Source organism: Pecten maximus, chromosome 15 (assembly GCF_902652985.1).
Source record: "Pecten maximus chromosome 15, xPecMax1.1, whole genome shotgun sequence".
NCBI lineage: Eukaryota > Metazoa > Mollusca > Bivalvia > Pectinida > Pectinidae > Pecten > Pecten maximus.
In genome coordinates, this window is record NC_047029.1 from 4,484,294 (window position 1) to 4,512,293 (window position 28,000).

A 28,000-nucleotide genomic window follows, 5' to 3' on the forward strand; every position below is an offset into this window, starting at 1 on the left:
GACAGTTGTGTAGTTAGACATACAACACACGGACAGTTGTGTAGTTAGACATACAACACACACGGACAGTTGTGTAGTTAGACATACAACACACACGGACAGCTGTGTAGTTAGACATACAACACACACGGACAGTAGACATACAACACACACGGACAGTTGTGTTAGACATACAACACACACGGACAGTGGTGTAGTTAGACATACAACACATACGGACAGTTGTGTAATTAGACATACAACACACACAGACAGTTGTGTTAGACATACAACACACACGGACAGTTGTGTAGTTAGACATACAACACACACGGACAGTTGTGTAGTTAGACATACAACACACACGGACAGTTGTGTAGTTAGACATACAACACACACGGACAGTTGTGTAGTTAGACATACAACACACGGACAGTTGTACACTTAGACATACAACACACACGGACAGTTGTGTAGTTAGATATACAACACACGGACAGTTGTGTAGTTAGACATACAACACACACGGACAGTTGTGTAGTTAGACATACAACACACACAGACAGTTGTGTAGTTAGACATACAACACACACGGACAGTTGTGTAGTTAGACATACAACACACACGGACAGTTGTGTAGTTAGACATACAACACACACGGACAGTTGTGTAGTTAGACATACAACACACACGGACAGTTGTGTAGTTAGACATACAACACACACAGACAGTTGTGTAGTTAGATATACAACACACGGACAGTTGTGTAGTTAGACATACAACACACACGGACAGTTGTGTAGTTAGACATACAACACACACGGACAGTTGTGTAGTTAGACATACAACACACACGGACAGTTGTGTAGTTAGACATACAACACACGGACAGTTGTACACTTAGACATACAACACACACGGACAGTTGTGTAGTTAGACATACAACACAAGGACAGTTGTGTAGTTAGACATACAACACACACGGACAGTTGTGTAGTTAGACATACAACACACACGGACAGTTGTGTAGTTAGACATACAATACACACGGACAGTTGTGTAGTTAGACATACAACACACACGGACAGTTGTGTAGTTAGACATACAACACACACGGACAGTTGTGTAGTTAGACATACAACACATACGGACAGTTGTGTAGTTAGATATACAACACACACGGACAGTTGTGTAGTAAGATATACAACACACACGGACAGTTGTGTAGTTAGATACATTGTATACAACACACACGGACAGTTGTATAGTTAGATACATTGTATACAACACACACGGACAGTTGTGTAGTTAGACATACAACACACACGGACAGTTGTGTAGTTAGACATACAACACACACGGATAGTTGTGTAGTTAGACATACAACACACACGGACAGTTGTGTAGTTAGACATACAACACACACGGACAGTTGTGTAGTTAGACATACAACACATACGGACAGTTGTGTAGTTATACATACAACACACACGGATAGTTGTGTAGTTAGACATACAACACACACGGACAGTTGTGTAGTTAGACATACAACACACACGGACAGTTGTGTAGTTAGACATACAACACACGGACAGTTGTACACTTAGACATACAACACACACGGACAGTTGTGTAGTTAGACATACAACACAAGGACAGTTGTGTAGTTAGACATACAACACACACGGACAGTTGTGTAGTTAGACATACAACACACACGGACAGTTGTGTAGTTAGACATACAATACACACGGACAGTTGTGTAGTTAGACATACAACACACACGGACAGTTGTGTAGTTAGACATACAACACACACGGACAGTTGTGTAGTTAGACATACAACACATACGGACAGTTGTGTAGTTAGATATACAACACACACGGACAGTTGTGTAGTAAGATATACAACACACACGGACAGTTGTGTAGTTAGATACATTGTATACAACACACACGGACAGTTGTATAGTTAGATACATTGTATACAACACACACGGACAGTTGTGTAGTTAGACATACAACACACACGGACAGTTGTGTAGTTAGACATACAACACACACGGATAGTTGTGTAGTTAGACATACAACACACACGGACAGTTGTGTAGTTAGACATACAACACACACGGACAGTTGTGTAGTTAGACATACAACACATACGGACAGTTGTGTAGTTATACATACAACACACACGGATAGTTGTGTAGTTAGACATACAACACACACGGACAGTTGTGTAGTTAGACATACAACACACACGGACAGTTGTGTAGTTAGACATACAACACATACGGACAGTTGTGTAGTTATACATACAACACATACGGACAGTTGTGTAGTTATACATACAACACACACGGACAGTTGTGTAGTTAGACATACAACACACACGGACAGTTGTGTAGTTAGACATACAACACACATTGACAGTTGTGTAGTTAGACATACAACACACACGGACAGTTGTGTAGTTAGACATACAACACACGGACAGTTGTGTAGTTAGATATACAACACACACAGACAGTTGTGTAGTTAGATATACAACACACACGGACAGTTGTGTAGTTAGACATACAACACACACGGACAGTTGTATAGTTAGACATACAACACATACGGACAGTTGTGTAATTAGACATACAACACGCACGGACAGTTGTGTAGTTATACATACAACACACACGGACAGTTGTGTAGTTAGATATACAACACACACGGACAGTTGTGTAGTTAGATATACAACACACGGACAGTTATGTAGTTAGACATACAACACACACGGACAGTTGTGTAGTTAGACATACAACACACACGGACAGTTGTGTAGTTAGATATACAACACACACGGACAGTTGTGTAGTTAGACATACAACACACGGACAGTTGTGTAGTTAGACATACAACACACACGGACAGTTGTGTAGTTAGACATACAACACACACGGACAGTTGTGTAGTTAGACATACAACACACACGGACAGTTGTGTAGTTAGACATACAACACACACGGACAGTTGTTTAGTTAGATATACAACACACGGACAGTTGTTTAGTTAGATATACAACACACGGACAGTTGTTTAGTTAGATATACAACACACGGACAGTTGTGTAGTTAGACATACAACACATACGGACAGTTGTGTAGTTAGATATACAACACACACGGACAGTTGTGTAGTTAGACATACAACACACACGGACAGTGGTGTAGTTAGACATACAACACACACAGACAGTTGTGTAGTTAGACATACAACACACATTGACAGTTGTGTAGTTAGACATACAACACATACGGACAGTTGTGTAGTTAGACATAAAACACACACGGACAGTTGTGTAGTTAGACATACAACACACACGGACAGTTGTGTAGTTAGATATACAACACACACCGACAGTTGTGTAGTTAGATATACAACACACACGGACAGTTGTGTAGTTAGACATACAACACACACGGACAGTTGTGTAGTTAGATATACAACACACGGACAGTTGTGTAGTTAGACATACAACACACACGGACAGTTGTGTAGTTAGATATACAACACACGGACAGTTGTGTAGTTAGACATACAACACAGACGGACAGTTGTGTAGTTAGATATACAACACACACGGACAGTTGTGTAGTTAGACATACAACACACATAGACAGTTGTGTAGTTAGACATACAACACACACAGACAGTTGTGTAGTTAGACATACAACACACACGGACAGTTGTGAAGTTAGACATACAACACAAACGGACAGTTGTGTAGTTAGACCTACAACACACACGGACAGTTGTGTAGTTAGATATACAACACACACGGACAGTTGTGTAGTTAGATATACAACACACACGGACAGTTGTGTAGTTAGACATACAACACACACGGACAGTTGTGTAGTTAGACATACAACACACGGACAGTTGTGTAGTTAGATATACAACACACGGACAGTTGTGTAGTTAGACATACAACACACACGGACAGTTGTGTAGTTAGACATACAACACACACAGACAGTTGTGTAGTTAGACATACAACACACACGGACAGTTGTGTAGTTAGACATACAACACACACGGACAGTTGTGTAGTTAGACATACAACACACACGGACAGTTGTGTAGTTAGACATACAACACACATTGACAGTTGTGTAGTTAGACATACAACACACACGGACAGTTGTGTAGTTAGATATACAACACACACGGACAGTTGTGTAGTTAGACATACAACACACACGGACAGTTGTGTAGTTAGACATACAACACACACGGACAGTTGTGTAGTTAGACATACAACACACATTGACAGTTGTGTAGTTAGACATACAACACACACGGACAGTTGTGTAGTTAGATATACAACACACACGGACAGTTGTGTAGTTAGATATACAACACACACGGACAGTTGTGTAGTTAGACATACAACACACACGGACAGTTGTATAGTTAGACATACAACACACACGGACAGTTGTGTAGTTAGACATACAACACACACGGACAGTTGTGTAGTTAGACATACAACACACACGGACAGTTGTGTAGTTAGACATACAACACACACGGACAGTTGTGTAGTTAGAAATACAACACACACGGACAGTTGTGTAGTTAGACATACAACACACACGGACAGTTTTGTTGTTGACATAACACAAAACTTATTTGTATTGCACAAGGTATACATGTACAATGGTTCAAGTTGGAAAGTAGAATATGTTTAACGCGTTCACCTTGAATGGCATGCTTAAATTTTAATAACAACGGAACCCGTTTATAACATACACATTCATACTTAAACGTTGCATTCGATGTCAACAATAGACAAACAAATAAGCAGGTAAAATGGGCTTGGTATACTGCAATGATTTATTACAATGTGTATGATCAGACCTTTATTTATGATGATGGGATATTCAAATCACCTTGCTTCCGTGGTTCGTCGTCGATCCAAAATGTATCTCAATTTAGTTCTTTGTTCTCAAACTATTAGACATTATTTCACTGAAAGCTCTTTCTTAGATCGTACTCGGACTTCAGATGTAGTTTCCACTTCTTTTAATACTGGATGCCAAGATCCCCGTGGGATCTCTTATTTATCTCCTGACTTCCTTTCTGAATTTCATACTTTTGGTGCCTAGAATCTTGCATATCATTAACCTGTAACTAGATTCAAAAAAGTATCCGTGTTCATGTCGGCAGGTAAATTGAAGAACTCGAATATGACTTTCAGAATAAACATTGCCGGTTGTGCGAGATAATATGTGGCGACATAACAGTGAATTGTGAAGGGTTTTGTGAGAGTGCGGAATAAGCAAGACATAACAAGAGCATATACATTTTATCAAAGATTTATTGATAACATTATCAAATAAATAATAATTGTTACGGATTTCTTGAATTCTGGTTTGTTGCGAAAAATGGACCGGAATCGATACCCTGACAAAGAAAAAAAAAAAAAAACATCATTTAAATCAGATGGAATATAATTGTCAACAATCTTAGAACATATAGTCGAGTAGGTAGATTGTACACAAAGTTCAACCAGATATTTTTACCTGAATAATTCGACTGAACCTATTGTGATGAAAGCAGAAAATAAAGCAACTCAAAATACAGATAAGCATTGAGATCATTTAAGTAAAAGGGGAATGAAACCACGTGTTCTGGACGGTTACACGACGTATGCTTCATCGACGACGCCTGTCGTGGTAGTCTAGATCAAATCCAGGTTAGATAGCACTTAATTTGAAACTATTAAGAACAATTTAAATCCATTTTTATTTACCAGAAGCTGCATTCCTGGACAGTAGAAAGGTTCATTGAGATGCCACTCCTGCTTCTTCTGAGAATATGTTTCAACCTATAACAAGGAAAAAGTGTCTAAGTCTGCTAATATACATATCACTGTCAGTCGTTTCCCATAATTTTGTCACTAGACAAATATCTATCAACAAACCGATCAGAGATAATAAGCCTCAAAATGCATAACTTCTTTTATAAAAATTAATTTTAATGTAATAATTTAAGTGTTGGTCAAATATATTTAAAATAAGGTCATATTACGTTCCTTGCTTTTCATCCCCTCGCGATGAGTCGGCGTAACCAAATTATTCCTCACTCGACTTCATTAATGGTTCAATTTTCCCGAAACTTCATACACTTACTCACAACCAACAATGCTTGTACTAGTTCACATTTAGATAACCTTGTGTCAGAAATCAGGTCAATGTATATACTGCATGATTTTCGACGTCCTCGCTCTACCGACTTTATAAATGTACCTGAATCATCTTGAAACTTTATACTCCTACTCATACAGTCACGAGTTTGTGCTTTAACCATATTGGGTCAAAACTTAGGTCACTGTTACTGTAAACTGGTTTAAGATTACCTCGCTCTACCGACTTCATTAATGGTCGAATTGTCCGGAAATGTCATACACATTCCCACAACTGTTACTATGACTATATTTTTCCATAGAAGTGGAGGTCAATACACTTATTCTCACCTATGATATCTTGAATGTATTTTGCATTTTAGTCTCCTGGGATCCAAAAAGATTTCCATTGTTCTCGCTCCATTAACTGTGTTAATTACCGGATATATACATTGTAAAGTTCTTTACTTCAAACTCTTACAACTATTACCTTTTGTTATCATATTAAGCAGTGTTTTCCTGAGAGACAGTCTGATTAGGCTATTCTTACCATCTTTTGTTGCTATTGGTCAATACTGAATAGCAAGGGGATTCGTATCACTTGATATGTCTCTTAAATTTGGTATTAATACATAGAGCAAACAATTGTTGACGACAACAAATATATCACCATATATTGTCCCGTAACACAGTAACTACATGGACATCATCGTACCATAATGTTAATAAATATAGGTAGTACACGGAAACCGTGACGTATTTCCCACAATTCTGAGACCCGATCTCACCATGTTATTCCACAGCGACAGTGAAGAAGCAGCATGTCCCTTGGCGTTGAAATGGAAACAGTCCGGTGAGAAATAGGACAGGTCTACGTTTTCTGTCTGTATTAAAAGAAGGCAAATCCAATTTGGACAACAACAACAACAATATCGATTTCTGAAGATAATACTGTAACTTGCCATGTACCTAGTCAAAAACATAGGAATAGTACAAAATAGTTATTTTATAATATATTTAGCAGACTAAATGTTCGAAAATTCAGCCTTCTTAAGAGAGACCAAACTATTTAAATGATCTCGTGGACACTTACAATGTAGATAGTATGTGACATTCTCTGTCAACTTTAAGGAAACAGCTGAAAGAAGTACTGTTTAAGTAGTGTGTTGCTACTTTTATGTTGATCTTTTTTTTTCTATCTTCATAACTGTATTATAATTTGTTTATTTATTATTTTTATTACCACAATCATTAATCTACATGTTGTTATTAGATACATTATTGGACCTTAGGGTCTGTTGAATTGAAATAATTAAAATTTGTGGTAAGAAGGTAACCATTGTGTCATGCTAACAAGTATCTACAGCACACGATAGGGGCAATTGTTTAATAGGATTTGTCTTAAGGAACGTAAAACACTTACAAATGTGTTTTGTTTTGACCTTGAAATGCAAACTTATATGCCATATTTGTGTGATATCATTCACAACCGCCATTTGCATATACATTTAATAAGTGTCAAATCTGGTCAAACCAATGCTCCTTGTGTGTGCTATAGCCACTCGTGAGCATAGCAACATGGTTATTTTTTGCAATATATGAGATCCGAATGAGCTAATTGCATCTCTCTTAAACATGCATATTCGCACGTTTTGTTGAAAATTAAAAACATCTTAACAAATTACAGGTGAACAGCAAGGCCCATGATTAGCCATAATACAAACTAAAATTGATCGAGTTACTTCGGTCAAATTGCACCCACTCAATCTGCGCGAGTCATATAGAGTTTTTCTCTGAAGGAATAAGGTTACATATATGAAACCAGTGGTTTCTCATGGGAGTCTGTTTTAAGTACGTATCCCATGTTCTTTATATGAGTATGTACAGTGCGACAACATATTCTAGATGTGAGTCTAGACGTGAGCCGGATTTATGGAAGGAAACATCTGGGTTTTGGGTGGGAGCTTTTGTATTATACGTACCCCAGGAGATTTGGGTGGGACAGTGTTACTGAAGAAGGGCTGTATAACAGCAGTAAAGTCATCTCTAGTATCATATCGGCCACTAGCGATAAGCTCGATTGTTGCCATTTGATATTCAACGGTCGCATCGTATAACATCGCCGCATTGTTCTTGTCCTTACCGCAGGCACAGACAAGACTGCAATATAGAAAGTTAGTCATACAACACAGACAAGACTGCAATATGGAAAGTTAGTCATACAACACAGGCAAGACTGCAATATAGAAAGTTAGTCATACAGCACAAACAAGACTGCAATATGGAAAGTTAGTCATACAGCACAGACAAGACTGCAATATAGAAAGTTAGTCATACAACACAGACAAGACTGCAATATGGAAAGTTAGTCATACAACACAGACAAGACTGCAATATAGAAAGTTAGTCATACAGCACAGACAAGACTGCAATATGGAAAGTTAGTCATACAGCACAGACAAGACTGCAATATGGAAAGTTAGTCATACAACACAGGCAAGACTGCAATATAGAAAGTTAGTCATACAGCACAGACAAGACCGCAATATAGAAAGTTAGTCATACAACACAGACAAAACTGCAATATAGAAAGTTAGTCATACAGCACAGACAAGACCGCAATATAGAAAGTTAGTCATACAACACAGACAAGACTGCAATATAGAAAGTTAGTCATACAGCACAGACAAGACTGCAATATAGAAAGTTAGTCATACAGCACAGACAAAACTGCAATATAGAAAGTTAGTCATACAACACAGGCAAGACTGCAATATAGAAAGTTAGTCATATAGCACAGACAAAACTGAAATATGGACAGCAGTCATACAGCACAGACAAGACTGCAATATAGAAAGTTAGTCATACAGCACAGACAAGACTGCAATATGGAAAGTTTGTCATACAGCACAAACAAGACTGCAATAGAGAAAGTTAGTCATACAGCACAGACAAGACTGCAATATGGAAAGTTAGTCATACAGCACAGGCAAGACTGTAATATAGAAAGTTAGTCATACAGCACAGACAAGACTACAATATAGAAAGTTAGTCATACAGCACAGACAAGACTGCAATATGGAAAGTTAGTCATACAGCACAGACAAGACTGTAATATAGAAAGTTAGTCATACAGCACAGGCAAGACTGCAATATAGAAAGTTAGTCATACAGCACAGACAAAACTGCAATATAGAAAGTTAGTCATACAGCACAGACAAAACTGCAATATGGAAAGTTAGTCATACAGCACAGACAAAACTGCAATATAGAAAGTTAGTCATACAGCACAGACATGACTGCAACATAGAAAGTTAGTCATACAGCACAGACAAGACTGTAATATGGAAAGTTAGTCATACAGCACAGGGAAAAATTTCACAGCAGGTATATAAGAAATAGAAAATATGGATAGGATTATATTAGATGTGGTCCGACTTTCCACAGTTCTCATTGTCCTATAGCAGTCATTAAAACTCTTTATTTGTATTACTGACACCAAAATGTTAGTTCCTCTGCAATTGTCATATGAGAATAAAACACTTATGACAGATACTTTTATTTTATTTTGAACTTACATGTACATTACATGCATGTCACTTTGAGAAGCTCTTTGAAGATCAAAGTCAATACAGTTCCACGAAAATAATAGTCATTTGATGAAATAGTAATTTAGTTTCACAACACGTATTCATTGCGTCAATATGACAATGTAGCATTTTTATAGAGGTATATTTACATTTGCTCCGCATTTCCCCATTGACACAATGCTAAGAGGCAGTTGCCACCATACGCCTATAACACCCAGTGCCTCAGGCTATATCACCCAGTGGGCCATGTAACATTAAAAAGGTGAGGTTTTTTGTGTTGGTTTATTTTTTTTCAAAGTTGACGAAAATGGTAAAACAATGTAAAGATAAGTATTGAACAGTGATTTTAATAGTCGATATGGCAGCAAGATGTATGGTGGGCAAATGTAGCATGGGCCTACATTTGCCCACCATACATCTTGCTACCACCATACATCTTGCTGCCATATCGACTATAACAACATTAAAACCACTGTTTATTGCTTAAATGACAATGCCCGCGAACTCGGATAAAAAAGACATCACATCAAGCATTTTAAACGGCAACAGAAATTCACATGGACACAACGTTTAGTTAAAATGACCAACTCACTCGTGGGCGAGGTTGCAGAAGAAGCCACCCTCCATAGCAGCAATTGGTGCAATGTCGAAGATGAGGACAACGTTGACGAATGTGCGTGCGAGGTTGTCATGGAGGATGTCAAGTGCATCCGCAATATGGTTGGCGTAGTTGTCAGCGCTAAACTTAGCCTATTGGTAAAACATAGTACAGACTATCAGCCTTTATCTGATTCTTCATTGACTTGCACTGGTATCCTTCTCGATTACAGGTAGATAATACATGATATATTTTACAATATCATTGTTGAGTATATACACTATCAGTAATATGTAACGCATCTCGCTAAAGACACCGGTCATTATATAACCGCAAAGTAATCACAAATATCGTTACCGTCAATAATAAACTTACCGTGTCTGTACAGTAATCACAAAGATCGTTACCGCCAATAATAAACTTACCGTGTCAGTACAGTAATCACACAGATCGTTACCGCCAATAAACAGTGTAACGAGTTTCCAGTCTGTAGCAGCGCTGATATGCGAATCGCTGTTGATTCTGTTTACTAACATCCTCGCTTGATTTGGCAAGTCCCTGTAGGAATACAGTAAGTATATATAAGTGTAATTCCAAAGAGATTTTTGTTAAAGTGAGTTTTCATTACCACCTTGATAATAACATGAGACATTACAAAATAATTCGTGTAAGCCGAAATGGCAGTTCTAGCTCTATGGTAACCATAGAGATGAGAAGGACATTGGCTGGTTGCTAAAGGCCCAATGATAACGAATGATAATGTGTGAACTGCTTGGAGACCGCTGTATCGGTGTTGTATCGGTATATACGAACTTAAAATACGTACGAAGAGACACTTCCTGCGACGGCGACATTCAGGTTCGCGCCTGCGCTATTCACGTTTCCGGTCCCAGTTGACCAACCACGGATGTTAGGATTGTATTGTTTTAGTATATCTGAAATGACAGGAATTGGTCTCATCTGTACACCCCCTTAACTAGTTTATCCTATATCAATAAGATAAATAATTATAAAGTGGAAATACGTACGTTGATATTGAAACTATTCAAGCTGGCGTCAACCAGGATACGGCATTTGATTTTTTCATGCTTACTGATGCATGAACATGTACGATTTTCGTGTATTTCCCGTGTAACTCTAGCACTTTATAAGCATTGTTATCATTTTGATCAAAGCACGCTAATGTGAATATCCATTTTGAAAAGACAGAAATATTAACCTTATTTTACCAGGTTATTGAGGGATTGGAAAAACATACTGACTGTGCTGTCAGTGATGGTGATGATGTCGTGAGATAGAATAAATATCCATACTTACTAGGCAAGGTAAGTCGACTGTTTAAGTCACCATCTCCACCAATACTGCAGATAACAATTTTTATTTACAATTAAGATATTTTCAACCCATGCAAACATTTCTCACTGAACATATACATAAAAGCTTATCCAACAATCACGAGTCGTGTGACCTGTTTCAAAGGGAAACGTGGCCAGGTATAATTTCGCGTATGCAAATAAAGTATACCGGTGACGTCCAGGACCCGGTTATGTGACGTCATTCGATTATTGATGACGTAAATAACAATTGCAGCTTGGGTCAAAGTTCGAATTCTTGACCAATCGAAAGACCGGAAGGTCATATGGTATATAACATATGTTTATCCAACAGTCGGCACATTTATACAATAGCTTGAGTGTGGAATAACACGGCGTACTGTTGTGGGAACTTAACTCCGGCTACGGAGGACACAATGGGATTTCTCTCATTTAGTTATTTACGCCTACACGTTTCTCTCATGAAAATTTACAAATTATATATGAACACAGAACCTCTCCATGTACACGAAGCTATACTGGTACCATAAATCATGAAATCCAGAACAACGCAAAATTTGATATATATTACGACGAGACCATTGTACAAAATACAAAGGAATAGGTATTAGATCCTATGTTTCGGAAGGATAAGCGTCTCCGGTTTCGTTTAAGACACTGCAATGCAAATTTAGATCATACCCCGATGATGTTCGAAAATAGGAACTGACGAATGATTACGAAACCACATGGCAGCTATCGAGAGGGAAAATGTTTTAGAGGCAGTAAAGGGTACACCTATTATGTGATAGAACAGCAAGAAATGTTGTACATCGCCATAAAACAGATTAACGTAAATACGGCCACATCTCAAAATAGCCTATCTGGGTTTGAGACAATCTCTAATTTTCAAATATAGAATCCTGTTACGTCACTCACCTCCATGAACGCCCTCTATATTCTGTAAAATCTCCCAAAATAGTGAGAGCATCAATTCCGTTCCCAGCCTGTAAATGAAATAATCATTTTATTGGGAGTTTGGAACACATGTTAGGCGAGTGTAATTATCCAATTTTCTTAATTTCTAAATTCATATTGTATTTTGTCATCCGAACAATAATAGTCATTTTCAATACAATATGTGGAAACCATTATTTAGAAAGGTAAATATTGTAAGCGCCTAATTACACAACATTGAGGTGATGTCTTACCGTTAAGGAGTCCCCCATTGCAGCAATCACATCAATGTCGGACGGGTGAAGTTCATGTACTGAAATTACAACCAAAACACTACATGTTGAAAAATGTTAGGTGAGCTGGAACTGTCATAGATAAACCACCCCATCAATAAAATAAGTATGATGAGATGTCTTGTACAGGGGTATTTATATTTCATACGAGCAGGTGCGACCAATCGTTCAATCAGGACAAGTGTATAGAGGTTATACTGGCGTGAATATCTAAAGAAAGCAATCTTTTGCTTCTGAACCACCTATCCAACTAGAAATGCCATGCTCATTGTTTGGGCTTAAATACCTTTTTATTTGAATAACCCCCTCCCATTGACGTGTCTATTTACTTATTTATTTATTTATTTTTGTTGTTGTTGTTGTTGTTGTTTTAATGTTAGTTTGGTTTTTTGTTGTTTTCCTTTTTTTCTTTGTTGTTTTATTGTATCGACTGCTAGATTAATATCATTTGTTCAGTCCTTTCATGAAAAACTCTTTACATGTGCTACACTTTTCAGAGGGAGAAAAAAAACAGAGGAATGAAAAGAGGATAGTGTTCAAGCAGTACATATACCTACCAGTTCGCGCTTCTATTCCGAGGGAGGATGTCCCTGTGTTACACGTGAACGCCGGGATAGGGTAGGAAGCCCGCTTAGCATGCTGGGAAAAGTAAAACACAAGTAACAATAGAGCATTAGTAATCATTAAAGCTAAAAACACAGCAAAATGAATAACAACAATTATAATATTTTCCAAATTAAGACCACTGACCTGTCTTTCATAGTCCGCCACGTGGTCTTTCCACATCTGAAGAAGGGTGCTGTTGTTAGGTATAGTCTCATTATAAAACTTCACGTAACGATCGTACCACGTGGACGCTGTAACAAAAATAGAAAGGAAGGCTTCTCTTTCCGAATTAAGGCCCTACCTTCCGGGTCACAACGGTGATCACTCTAACTTTAGTTACCACTAGTATCGATATTGTATCTATGTCACAATAGTAACCGAAATTTAATATACATGTATTACCATTATCATCAGCTTTATAATTACTGATATTTAACCTCTGATAGGCTATGTCAACAAAGACTATCTACTGTGCAACATAAAACGTTTTTATGTGTAAAAATGTGCATTGTTTTCGTTGTTGCTATGGAACAGAGAATATAAACACAACAAATATTGTTGTATTATTGTTATATTTTTATAACGTGGACTGACCATGAAAAAAATTGTACCCATGAATAATTTAAAATCTCCCAAATCCGAAATAAATACACACACAAAATTCTGGTTGTACAGTAGTATATTAATGTACTGATAGTTGCTATTGTAACCTGTTACTATAGTTAAAGAAATTTACCTCAAGTATCGCAACGCGTAACCATTTCACCAAAGTTTCCAATATTTACATCTACATTTACCCTAGAAGCCTGCTGCTGTATTTTCCGATGTTTACTCAAAGTTGCACTCAAGTAACGATGCAATAATTACATTTTTATCTGAAGCGTTACCATGGTAACCATATGAATAAAGTTGCGGATACTTACCTCCAACATTGGAGAACGTACACAGCGTAACGATGAACAGCGAAGTTAACATGACAACTTGACTTTCCAGTGCCGACTACAAACTGATCACCTTGTCTCTCTTTCGTCGTTCCAGCCAAATCGGTAAATAATTCATGTCAAATCTCGGACCTTATCTGACCCAGTGAACGCTGGTCGCTATTTGTGTAAACGTTAGATGTCTTTGACAGTCTATATCAACGTGTAAAAACTCCCACCTGACTCCAAATAAACTTTGTCTTTGTTTAGTTGTAAATGTTCTACAATATAGGGTAGCGTGTGTGGTAGTCATAATAATCCCATAAGCCTTCGAGGGTTCATGTCACGATTTTAACGTTTATTATCTGTTATTAAATCGCCCAGTGATTTTCGGTTGAAATATTTTCGGTACCAAAATGCACATAAACCTACAAGACAATATGGCGAGCTAATTCACCGTGTACTTTTAAGAGGTCTCCAACTTTACTTTTCTCTTGTTTATTTTGTCAAAAAGTCGGTATTCCCGTTTTTGGCTGTTTTGTTCTTTTTTTGTGTGTGTGTGTGTGTTTTTTTTTTAATGACATTGATATTTCGTTTTTTTGTATGGGACATCATTTTACCAAACCTACGTATCTGAGAAAATTAATAAAGCACCATACCAAATATTCATGTATTTAACTGCGTTTTTCGGATTTCTACCTATGTGACTCACAACGCTCTATAATTAATCACCAGTGGCAGATACATTTGTGTAGGTAAACGATATGAGCGGAAAGCCAGGTTAGTTAAGATCACGATTACATATTTATAAACACAAAACTGGACACATTTTACCAGGAACCGGAAGTCGTGACCGGTATATTTACTGATAAACCATGTCACTTTCAGTATAGCCAGGCTAGCTGGCCGAATTCTTGGACGTTGCAAAGTATGGCCCTGTCCCCGTGGCCTAGAAAGACAATCAGATAAACACACACTCACAAGTTTTGATCTTCCTCAGTTTTCAAAATGTCGTTACAAAGAGATTATATTTTCCTTTCAGAATATTTTAAGATAGATCTTAAATCGATGTAGAGCCACGTTGTAAGAACAGCTGTACTTTTTCCCTACGTCCTAACTGTAGATGGTATCTCTTTCCATGACATGCTTCCATTTTTTGTTTCTATGTTTAGACCACATAACCCAGTTACCTTGGAAATCGGTTACCTTGCGCCTTATTTCTGTGCGGTTAATTTAATTTATATGTAATATTTATTTTTTAGAAGTATATTCTTTATTTTTACTTCGACATTGCAAGATATGACATGTATGTTGACAACCTATGCAATGCCAGGTATGTTGACAACCTATAAACTTACGTGAGTGTTAGGACATAGATATGGTTCGTTGATGTACCATGCCTCGTCCTTCCTAGAAATGGGCTCCAGCTAGAAAAAGGATATGATATAGTAAACAGTGCCAACAGATTAAAACTGAAAATCGGTAGGCAAGATAGGGGATATTGATACAGAAAAAAGGACATTTCTTGCTCAAGGGTAATCCAAAAGCAAAATTGAAATGTATATGATGACACTGTCTAGTTCATTTAAACTATAGGAGTCAAACACTCTTTGCATTTTTGTATATTGCCCTGCTGAGGATGACGTTACAATGCAGAACCGAACACTCAATTCCATTGATATTGCTAATGCCCTTCACAGCATGGGTACGTGTCAACTACATGAGGACCTCATCTAAAACAATAATTAATACAGACACGAGGACAAACTATAAACAAAAACATAGAATTGCATGGAGACTCGTGAATAATACTTAGTACATGAGAATAACATCGGGTGCTCCAGAAGAATAAGCGTCTTTTACTTCATCGACAACACCCGCATGTAAATCTATGTGAAACCCGGGTTATGTCACAATCTTAAATGAGAGTTGGGGTGGTGACAAATGAATGTTCAGGTGAATGATATACTTCAGAGAAATGTTGCCGTCGAGCCAATGTTAAACTGCATCTTAAAAATAAAGACTAATTACCAGATTATTCCACAGGGAATGAGCTGCGGCGTATTGGCCCTTTTCGCTAAAATGGAAACAATCTGGTGAGAAGTAGGACAGGTCAGGCGAGCTGGTTCCTTGCTGAAACACAGGAATCACGTGCGTTTGAAAAGGTAAATTATGAAATTAGCAACACAACATAAGCTTTATTTGTGCAAAGATGATTTATTTGATTTGTTTATTGTATTACAAGGTGGAGACTTTGACGTTGACTAGTTTGGTTAAATTATAAACTTTATTTATTTTATAACAATTGCGAAATTAACTTATATCAAGCACGTGTGTAGGTCCAGATGAAAGCGCCAATGGGTCTTACTTTAGGAATAAACCGGAGTACCCGAAGAATACCCATGTGGTCTGGCAGATGACCCAATAAATGTTCATGTCCGATCGGGGAATCGAACCTCGGCCAACTAGGTGAAAGGCAAGTGTGAAAGGCAAGTGTGTTACCACTCGACCATCCGACTTATTTGGTTCATAGTTAGGTCCGTATTTTGTCAACATCAAGATGTGACCTTCTGCATAATCCCTTACCTGATTTGGCGGTACCGTGGTCCTGAAAAATGGCTGCAGCACCACCGTAAAATCATCACGGGTGTTGTAGCGCTCGCTGGCAACTAGAACCTCGGTTTCAAACTGGTAGTCAAGCGCCGTCTGGCGGACTGATGCTACGGCCGCTGGATCCTTACCGCATTGACAGGCATAACTGCAAATATTTGCCAAGGAAAGGGGAAATACGCAAAGAATTCATAGTAATGAATCTTTAAATAAATGTTTTATCACGTGAAATCATTTGTCCATGGCATGTGTTACGCCTGAACGTAGCACATACAAATGTAGTAACGATGCCAAGATTTTAATCGCATTGCCTTTTATTAGTTAACATTCGTCTATTTATATTTTAACAACCGGTACAAGAAAGGAAAATTCTGGATAATTTTTCGTTGGGTAACTCTGTCAGGAATCGAATATTACGTCATAGTATGGACAATGCCTCGTTTGATTGCGTTTTCTAGATCTATATTTCGACTTTAAAAAATTAGTAACGTGTAATTCCAACTTAATGTTTAGATCTTGATTTATAAATCGAACGCGTTTTTCTTCAGTTATTGAAAGATCGTTACCTCGTTACAAAGGAACAAAAGAAGCCGTGACTGAGGGCAGCGACAGGAGTGACGTCAAAGATTTCCACAACATTGACAAAAGTGCGGGGCAATTCAGCGTGAAGAATATCTAGTGCGGTCCGGATGTTGTTGATGTAGTTATCGGGGCTGTATCGGGCCTGGTAAACGGAAACATAAACATTAACCGGGCCTGGTAAACGGAAACATAAACATTAACCGGGCCTGGTTACCAGAAATATGTCAAATCGAGCATGGTAAACAGACACAAGTCATGTACATAAACCGGGCCTTGTAAACAGAAGTATGCATATTAACCGGGCCTGGTTAACAGAGATAAGTACATTAACAGGGCTTAGTAAACAGAAACATGTACAGCTACGGGGCCTAGTAAATAGAAACTTGTACAGCTACGGGGCCTAGTAAACAGAGACATGTACAGCTACGGGGCCTAGAAAACAGAAACATGTACAGCTACGGGGCCTAGTAAACAGAAACATGTACAACTACGGGGCATAGTAAACAGAAACATGTACAAATACGGGGCCTAGTAAATAGAAACATGTACAGCTACGGGGCCTAGAAAACAGAAACATGTACAAATACGGGGCTTAGTAAATACAGCATGTACAGCTACGGGGCCTAGTAAACAAAAACATGTCTTTTACATGGCACAATACAGAAAAAACTACAATACACGCATTCAGTGCATAATCATTGGTATGACATTAATATCTCTAGTAATGTAACGCACCAAAATCAATAATAATGAATCACTTCATCAGACTCAGACACGTGTGATTAAGTTATTCATTAATTATATCATTAATAACAAACTTACATTGTCGTTGCAGTAATCGCAAAGATCGTTTCCGCCAATAAACAGAGTCACCATTTTCCAGTCGTTGAGAAAGCTCACTCCAGGCTCGGATTTGATCCTCTCGATCAACATTCGTGCCTGATCGGGCATGTCGCTGTAACCGTACCAACAAGTTATGTTCGTGTACATTTCATGGGATCAAAGATATCAATAGGCAATGTCAAACGAACCGTATAGCTACATTGCTTGCTGTAAGGATGTTTATATGAAACATTGTTTAAACGGTGTGCCGATTTGCTCAAGAAAAAAAACATTTCAATGGATGAATTTAGATTTCAGTGAAAATCAACTATTAAATTTGAATCTCAAACAATTTGTTCATTCTGTTACTGTTCTATTTTTTAGTAACAAAAACATAATTATGTATGTATGACTGATCTGAAAGTTTGAGAGTTTCCCGGTCAACGAAAATAGGCATATTTTTTTTTTTAAAGAAATGTTTACTTAAGCTTTTATGGTAATGGAAAAAGAAAATATCTTTTCGTATATATAGTAAGGCCTGGCGCATGTATAAACATAATTACTTGTTTGTGATTAATATATACAAAGTTTTTATAAAGAATGTTTTCTTACTATGATGTGTGACCTGGGTCAGCCACATTCAGATTGGCGCCCGCTCCATTTCTGTCGCCGAAATTAAGAGAATACCCCTTCAGGTTGGGGTTAAACTTCTTCAGGATATCTGACGCGATAGAAAAACAAGGGACATAACTCCCCACACGTACATACATGTAAGTTTTGGCTATGAGGATCAAATGTTTGAAAAATCAAACATCTCACGTCATGGGTTTCTGATTTGTTACGACGTTTCCATTTTCGGTTCCATAGTCGGTCAGAAAATCGCTATCTTTTTATAGACTATGACGAGCTACTGTATAACGAATGCATGCATGCTACAGAATTTTAAGTTTGTTGTTTGAATCAAAATAGATAATAAGCTGTTAAGATCATGTATGATGTTGTATGTTAAAATACTTACTGGGCAGAGTGACCACGCCCTCATCTAGAGATCCGTCCCCTCCAATACTGGTGAGAAAATATCATTCATTACCGGGACTAATGATTGTGTTCAATCATTGATGAAATATGGACTATGCAGGCTATTTATTTCAAACATTGAAAAGAACTGGATAATGTCAAAAAGAATCCGGCCTCCGTAAAAAAAATCATTAGCTGTAATTGTAGAACAGTATAGTGTCAGTTGAAATTAGCCGATGTCAAAATCAATGTAGTTATATGAAAATGACCCCGTGGTATAGCTAAATGGTATCCACTATTGTAAGATTATTATACACAATACCTATTTCTACCAATGTTTACACGTATGTTACCTACATATAGTGTATCTATATACCGAAACACAGGAAATATCATCGTCCATTAAGATTTTTTTTTTTATTGTTGACAGTTTATTTTATTATCATCAATTTAATTTCAGTCTTTATGTAAAGATTAATAGTATTCTGTCGCCGTCCCAATAGTGCAAGGGACATAACTCCAGCATACAGCAACCCGCTGTACAGAATTATTACCACGTGAACAGAATCTCAGAAAAACCTGGTCAGAATAATAAACCCTACATTTCTATCCCATTATAATTGAGATTAGACTTTTAATTTTCGCTCTTCTACGATCTTCTATGATTTGCATATATGTACATTAACAAGTCTAATTTTTGGTTAGTTTGCATTTACCCAAATCGGTACTTACCTCCAGGATTTTCCTCGATATTCTGTCAGTACACCTAACCAGCTGGTGGCGGAGATACCATTACCTGCCTGATATAAACATGTACTTCTTGTGTATATAACGACAATTTTCGCCGGTACACAACTTTATACAGTATACTGTTACATGTGTATATAAGAAGAGTGGTCATTTCTTTCTTTCTTTCTTTCTTTCTTTCTTTCTTTTCGAAAAGCTTTTTTTTCAACAAATCGAAAATTTAACAATGATTTAAGTTACAACCATCTGAACACAACGAAGACAAAACCACAAAGGTTTATCTAGAATTCAGTTTTTCGATAAATGGATACCTGTTCATGCTTACCGTTAGAGAGTCCCCCATAGCCGCAACCACAGTGATATCCCATGGAGTCAACTTGTGGACTGATACCGGAACCAAAAAAGGGTAGGGATTAGTAAAACAGGTATGGCCTGTTTATTGTAACTTCATTTTATCGATATATAAAACCTAATCGGTGTAAATTAGTCGATCACTTTCCAGAACCGCCTACAATGTATTATGGAGCCTAAATTGAAACTGCGACTTACGGTACTTCGCATACATTTTATAGAACTTACCGGAAGTTGGCGTGGTATGAGACGGCGGCAATCCAATATTGTGACAGTTGAAGTCATCGTAGTATTGAGCCACACTGCGTCTCTGTCAAAATAATATATAAAGAAATCTTCTCCTTTTCAACAACAATATCAACTTCCCGTCCAACAACAATATCAACCTCCTGTTAAAAACAATATTAACTCCTGTCAAAGACAATAACTTCCTGTCAAAAGCAATACCTTCCTGTCCAAAACCAATATAAACTTCCTGGCAATAGAAAGATCAACTTTGTGTCAAAGCAATATCATATTCCTGTCATTAAAAAAATAACTGTCAATAACAATTTCAATTTTCTGACAAAAACAATATCAACTACCTGTCAATAACAGTGTAGCGGAACTGGACCGGGTCGATCATCGGCGACCAGGTAGCTCAATCGGTAGAGCATCCGGCTAGTGTTCGGAGGTCCCGGGTTCGAACCCCGGTCTGGCCGTGCATTTTTACACTCCTATTACAACAGTATAAAAACTCAACGAACCATGAAATCCTGGTTTATTAGACTTCTTTACCGAATACGTTAAAAGGAAGCCTCCATAGTCGAGAAGGTAGGAACTAATTATATTCGTATTATCATACCATTTCTAGGGATGCCAGTGATGCTTGTGAAGTAAGGTTTATAATTTTTAGTAGATATTTCTCGAGTCCCCGTTTGTACGCCTATTTCGATGTCTCCGCAATGGTCGAGCCGAGGACCCATGGTTTAAATCAGCTTGAAACAAATGTTCCCTATTCAAGTTGGTAGAAAGCCATACATGTAGCAATATCTCCCAATTGACGCCAACCATGGACATCACACATTTTCTATGACGTCACTCTGGTGACAGCGTCATGGCTAAATTGTGACGTCACAAAACAATTAACCATTGTTAATGATGTGACTAATAGCTACGCTGGCGATACCGCGATGACAACAAGCGGTATATTAGTTTTGATCTCGTTTAGAAATCTTCGATGAAAACTCAACGTTTGTCCTAAGAAAGCCTGTTTAACGAAACAATGTGGTCACAACTGTATTGGTCCATCGAGACACTTTATTAAGAGATGTCCGTCATTGTATTGAAGCTGGGGACGTCACGCGGGAGATACATATGCAAATTTGGCTCACGTGTCCATGTAAAAGGGTTTTCGGAGTGAATACACAATCAAAATCATCTAAAGGCGAAGTAACTGACACGTCTTCCTGAACGATAGGCCTGCCAACCGAGGACATGTGTACTGTTACAGACGACGTAGTCACAAGATCGAAAAATTATCTTGATTCAGGAGTAATCGTAGAGATGTGTCAATTTCCAAACGGCGTACTCACTACTCATGATCCGGGCTTTAGGACACCTACGGGTACAAGCGGTTGTTTTAATAACTCGGCGTATGAGACATCCCACGGTTCTGTAAATAGCGAAGACAAAAGGGGTCCCGGGATGTCCGTTAAACCATTGCCGGAAGCAGGGTCGTCTAATTCCGTTGCATGTTCTACACCAGATTCGGTCATGTCGGCAAATATATGTAGATCACAGCCAACTTCATACCTGGAGATGTTCAACGCCAGAAGAAGACTCGGACAGAATGTGAAAAGACAGATTGCCTTGAGAAAACAACAGATTTCAACACTCAAAAACCAAGGCAAGTACTACATCCCTAATAATATGGGTTCGAGACACACTGGCGACAGCAAGGGGATGATGCCTGTTGGGTTAGTTGTTTTCCCACCGATGGCACATTTGGTTACCCCAGCGGTTTTTACTTTATCATCTCGTACACGTAAAAGAGACTCTATGTTTGAGAACTTAGGTTGACTGTCTGTTCTGGTAATTTTCATTTTTATGTGTTATTTTTTTCAGTAGACGTCTCCGTTCGTCCACGAGGAACCTGGATCGGGACTGGAATAGAACATTCTACAGATAACACGAAACATGCGCGTCAAGGCCCTGGATATGCGAATATGCTCCAACACGAAATGAAGGAGAGAGTTACGGGGTGCCTACGTAGATCGCCGGCTGAGTCGCCACACGGACAAAATTCTTGGTTGTCGAAGTTGACCAATTCTTCTCCGTCAAAAGACCCATGTGGCTTCTCGTACTCAGAACAGTGTGTCGAGAAACATGTAAAATATAACAAAAAACATCCGCCCGCTAATCTGGCTCCGAGTATCAGTACAAACAGAAACAGGTGGACACCGTCATCAAGATTGGAGGAGGATGTGGTGCCACCAACTATTAGTCACTTCAATCAGAGTAATGTACATCCGGTTTATGGTCATGGAACCGGAAGCACGAGTGGTGATTGGCAAATGAACGGCAGCAGCAATATTGTCAACAAACACAGGTTTATTAAAGGAGGCAAGAGAAAGAATGAAACATCGTCCCCTTTCTACCCCGATCCCTGAACTAGTAAGAATATATGGGGGATCAAAGACAACATCCAGCATGCGTAAATCTACAAGAAAGGTCCTAAATATAAATCATGACTCCTGCCAGGGACGAAAGACAAATGGAGGGTGTCGTATATCTGACAAGTCATACCAGAACGGTACTACAGATGATGTCAGGACGGATGCTGGTGAAATGCCAGGAACACAATCACAGATATCTCGAGATTTAGAAACATTTTCCGACAGAAGGACACCAGTGTTAATACAAAATGAAGATGCATCGGGGAGTATCAATATTAATGTTAAAGGGATAATGAAGAGTCAAAACGGAAACGGTCGAAGGAGCGAATCGCTGTCAGCTGATTCCTCTTGTACGGAGAATAGAGCAACAAGGAGAGTTAGATTTCAGTGTCCAGAGCAGGACCTGATGCTCGCGCGTAATGCACATCCTAGAATCCGACAGTCACGTGTCATTGAGTGTTTCGAGGATGACGATTACAACTCTATAGATGTGGGTACAAAATACGAGCGATACAGAGAAAGTGATACTAACATCAAGCTTCAGGACCAAGATCGTATGAGTCTTAGTCAATCAAACAAAATGGAAAAAGAACACTATTTTATATCGCAAGGTTCCGGAATTGTCAGTCCGCTTTATTTGAGAAAGGTGGCGACTTTGGAACGGAATCTTCCAATTATTCAGCATTTCCGAGATGTCGGAGATTACGATGATCTGTATCCAGGGAATGGGAAAGCAACTCGATGGAATGAAATCGGCCTTGGTTTGGAAACACTTGAAACAAGAGCGTTGACATTGACTTCCGCCGAGAATACATCTGTGAATATGGCGGATAGTGACCACTCATTTGTGCAAATGGGCGGTCAAAACGAGAACCACGAGGAGTACACGACTTCTGGGTGTGTTACACGACAACCTTACCATGGAAATGCAAGTAACTATAGCCCTGGACGTTCTTCTCAGAAAAGGGCACGGAGTGTGATCAGTAACGAATCAAACGATGAGAGCGGAGACGGAAGGGCTTCTGGAGATGGTATGCGAAGCAGCTATTGTTGTTGTTTATGGTCCGACACTCCGAGTGTAAGGGGGCGCGATCACAGTGCTCCTATGTCACATGACTTTCTGAATACATCTCTGGAGACCAGTAAACGGAAGCAAACAGCTGTTGAGAACCTGGAACGGGCTCTAAAACACGGTGTCATGCACGCGGGTTCTGTCAATGACCAAATAGGTTATACGGTTGTGTCGCCGTTACGTCAAAGTAGGAATGTCAGTAGTGAAGGTCACGTGGACGTGATTGATACGAAGGCTCTAGAAGAGCGCGTTAAAGCTCTACAACAACAAGCACCACTGCCCCCTTGTGTCCGGTACCGGAACCAGTACGACAACTCGTCTAAAAACAACTGTAGCGTGTGGTGTGTTGGCCAGGAACATGGCATACCAACACCATGATGACGTCACACACTTTGTTGTCACTGTGGACAGAATTACATCAATTCATGGTCGATGACTGGAGATTAATTATGCAACAGGACACACGACAGCAAAATAATAAGGCATTTTATTTGTATTTTTAGATGAAATTATACTTTATTTTGCGTTGAATCTGTATTTTAATTAAGAAACTTAATATTGTGGATCGCTATGGATGTGTCCGAGAGGAATAAAAAAAAAAATGTAACATTATTTTCATATCCAATGAACCATGAAGTTATACTTGTTTGTAATTAATGCATACTTTTAACTTTTATATATTTGTGTGTTTGTGTAGTAATGTCATCATTGTAGTAAACATCTAGGAAAAACAATATCAGTTTCGTTTGTGTCGTATCTGGAAAGAAAATACATGTATTTAACATAAAGTATGCCCTTTTGTCCACAACTGGGAATGGATAATTACAGACGTGGTTAGATACATTTCATTGATAAGGTCGATAGAAGCCTTATTTGGACTTTGCCTCCAGCCCGCCCCTCGAAAGAGGAAGACAGAAGATGCAGTAACACGATACCATAAGAATATATATTTTTTCTTGATAGTTCATATATAGTGACAACTAATTAGATAACTATCAAACACTTACTGTGTAGTAAAGAACGAAGTTTTAGTCCATTGATATTATATGGGGATTGACTTCGGTTTGTAAAATAAAACTGTGTATTCGTTATGTGAATTCGGCGTCTGATAAAACCTGTATTAGCTAAATAGTTCCTGCGCCAAAGTTTCGGTAAAATTGTAGTAGAGATATTGTCCTATGGAATTTCTGTACAAAGTATTAATATGTATGTATATAAATATTCTAATGTCAAATGGCGGCCCAGTGTTAACATATTAAGTGACGTACTGTGTTCTGACCTCGGACCTTATCTTGTTAGGTATTATCTGTCACTGCGACTAAAATATGACATAACCATCAACAAATCTGTTACACGAACCACGTGACATTGTATACTATATAGGTCATTCTCTGACCCTGTCTCTGATGATCACGACTCAATTTTGACAATCCACTAAGGTACAATAATACATGTATATGATTTCCAGGATCAGTACCTAAACTTATCAAAACTATTGGAATGAATGTCTTATTTCTAAAAATCCATTTATTGTAGTACATTTGTACATGTATCAAGATTCTATTGTTAACAACCAATGAACGTGCTGTGTATCAATATAATACAGTACGTTAACAACCAATGAACGCGCTGTGTACCTCTTTGTTCTGGAACTGCTGCAAGTGTTGTCTCCATAACATTTCCATGGTTTCATTCTTGAACAGCTCCGTCAGAGCCAGATCCAGTTTTTCATATTTCGTTAGGCCTGCAAATTACAAATATACCAATATTTCTATTTCTAACTATTTATAAATCCTTAAAGTTTGCTTATGTCTCATACTGTCCTTATAGAAATGCTTCCGATCACGTTTATCCCTGTTTAATTAGGGAAATGCATTGCAGTTTGTCATAATTGATTCTGTAACTGCATCAATACCAACCGTCATAATTCGGCTGATTTCGTAACCACCCGTCAAGATTAGACGGATTACGTAATCACCCGTCACAATTCGGCTGATTCCGTAAATACCTTTTGTACATTAAGATGGAAGTCAGAAATAGTCAAGAAAGCCGATTATACGGAAATGCTGACCACAGAAAACACTTCATGTTCCCGCAAACTCTTTACATGACACCGTCTGATGTCATTTTTGTACGATTTTGAAACACATCTACGATACACTTCAAATTGCAAAACCCATCGCTAAACATCGTTAGTTTGCCCCACCGAGTGAGGCATAACAATTTTCGTTACTATCTGCCTAAAAGACAACTATTAAGTGGGTTTGCGGAACAACAGAAAGAAGAGTGTCGAATTCGGCTGATTCCGTAGCCACCCGTAAAGATTCGACGGATTACGTAATATAACCTCTCGTGACAATTCGGCTGATTCCGTAACTATACGATACCACCCGTCACAATTCGGCTGAGTCCGTAACTATACGATACCACCCGTCACAATTCGGCTGATTCCGTAAATACGTTTTGTACATTAAGATGGAAGTCAGAAATAGTCTAAGAAAGCCGATTATACGGAAATAAATACCGTTATTTTGGGGGAAAATAAGGAAATTGCACACATCAGCCACCATTTTGTCCAATGCCAATTCAAGTTGCAATAGTCATATTTAACCCCGGCACGCGTGTAAGATTTTCAAACTAATTCCCTTGTTAAAAGATAATACTATTTTAGACTTGGACGGTAAAATTTATACAGCAAAATAATGTATTAATGATGTCGCAATACTATAATAAATGTACTACTTATGTGTTTGTGTGAAAACACATCCCAGATAAGAGGTTTCTTTGTCTATAATTATAACTAAATAAAAAGAATTAGTTGGTACTCAAAGACAATATGACAGCACACAGGAATAAAGTATATTTAAATATGTGCGTTGAATGCACTTTTTTTCATTTGCGTTTTCTGTTTTAAGGGAAGCATTTTCGTGTTTATATATTCCAATCACAACGGAGATCGCTATGTGAAATCGTTTTCTCTTTTAATGTACGAAATTCGTCACTTGTAACAAATCAACGTAGACAGATTATCGAAGACTTTTTATCGTCCTAGCACATGAAGAAGAAACTTATTTCGGGGGGGGGTGTTAAATTATTCCAAACTCACCGTGGCAACACGACACTAACGCTGCGACAAGGAAGAGCAGGCTCGATAGCATTCTGGACGGTGTTTCCTGTTAGAATGCCTGGCTTGGCGGACGTAGAGGCTACCAGAAAATTATTACATAAGATTTTTGGATTTATTGATAAGGTGTCTGACATTTAGATCAAGACATTTTCTCGTGCTGGGTAGCGGGAGGCCTAAGACTGGCCAGTTGTCTTGACGTAGTGTTTCCTGTTTTCTGATTTTATTTTGTATTTCTTTCCATAAAGAAAGGCATACTATACCCATTGAATTTTGACATTAGAATGGATACTAGGCCTGGTTGAATGATTCTTCCTTTCTTGACAATTTAATAGTGTTACACTAACCAGAACCGATTACAACTGCAATGTAAAATAATCATTTAATTTTCGAATATCATTCACTACAACAGTGCCTTGCTGAGCGCTGTTACATTCTCACTCTTCAACTGCTTGTATAGACTTGTGTTTCAAACTAAAAACAAAAACTGTAAGATTTCGTTAAATGTGCACATCTGGACTGTGAATGCGCATGCGCATTTCAGAGCCCTGTAAGGTGTCCATGAATTGCTTCTTTGTCATT

General features: G+C 38.3%; 1 protein-coding gene across 1 annotated transcript; it reads right to left on the bottom strand.

The window, feature by feature from the left end:
* Positions 1-5,334: 5,334 nt before the first annotated feature.
* Positions 5,335-27,498, bottom strand: LOC117344102 (phospholipase B1, membrane-associated-like). The gene is made up of 27 exons (XM_033906750.1): positions 27,401-27,498; positions 25,932-26,038; positions 20,794-20,875; positions 20,540-20,598; positions 20,200-20,267; positions 19,469-19,515; positions 19,063-19,171; positions 18,451-18,583; positions 17,613-17,770; positions 17,023-17,194; positions 16,468-16,569; positions 15,795-15,863; positions 15,336-15,385; positions 14,869-14,884; positions 14,440-14,515; positions 13,661-13,767; positions 13,468-13,549; positions 12,872-12,930; positions 12,600-12,667; positions 11,665-11,708; positions 11,174-11,282; positions 10,773-10,905; positions 10,342-10,499; positions 8,142-8,319; positions 6,948-7,043; positions 5,788-5,862; positions 5,335-5,438 (listed from the first exon to the last, which is right to left on the bottom strand). The coding sequence occupies exons 1-27, from the start codon at positions 27,450-27,452 to the stop codon at positions 5,385-5,387; spliced, it is 2,463 nt and encodes an 820-aa protein (XP_033762641.1). The 5' UTR covers positions 27,453-27,498; the 3' UTR covers positions 5,335-5,384.
* Between the last annotated feature and the right edge of the window lie 502 nt (positions 27,499-28,000).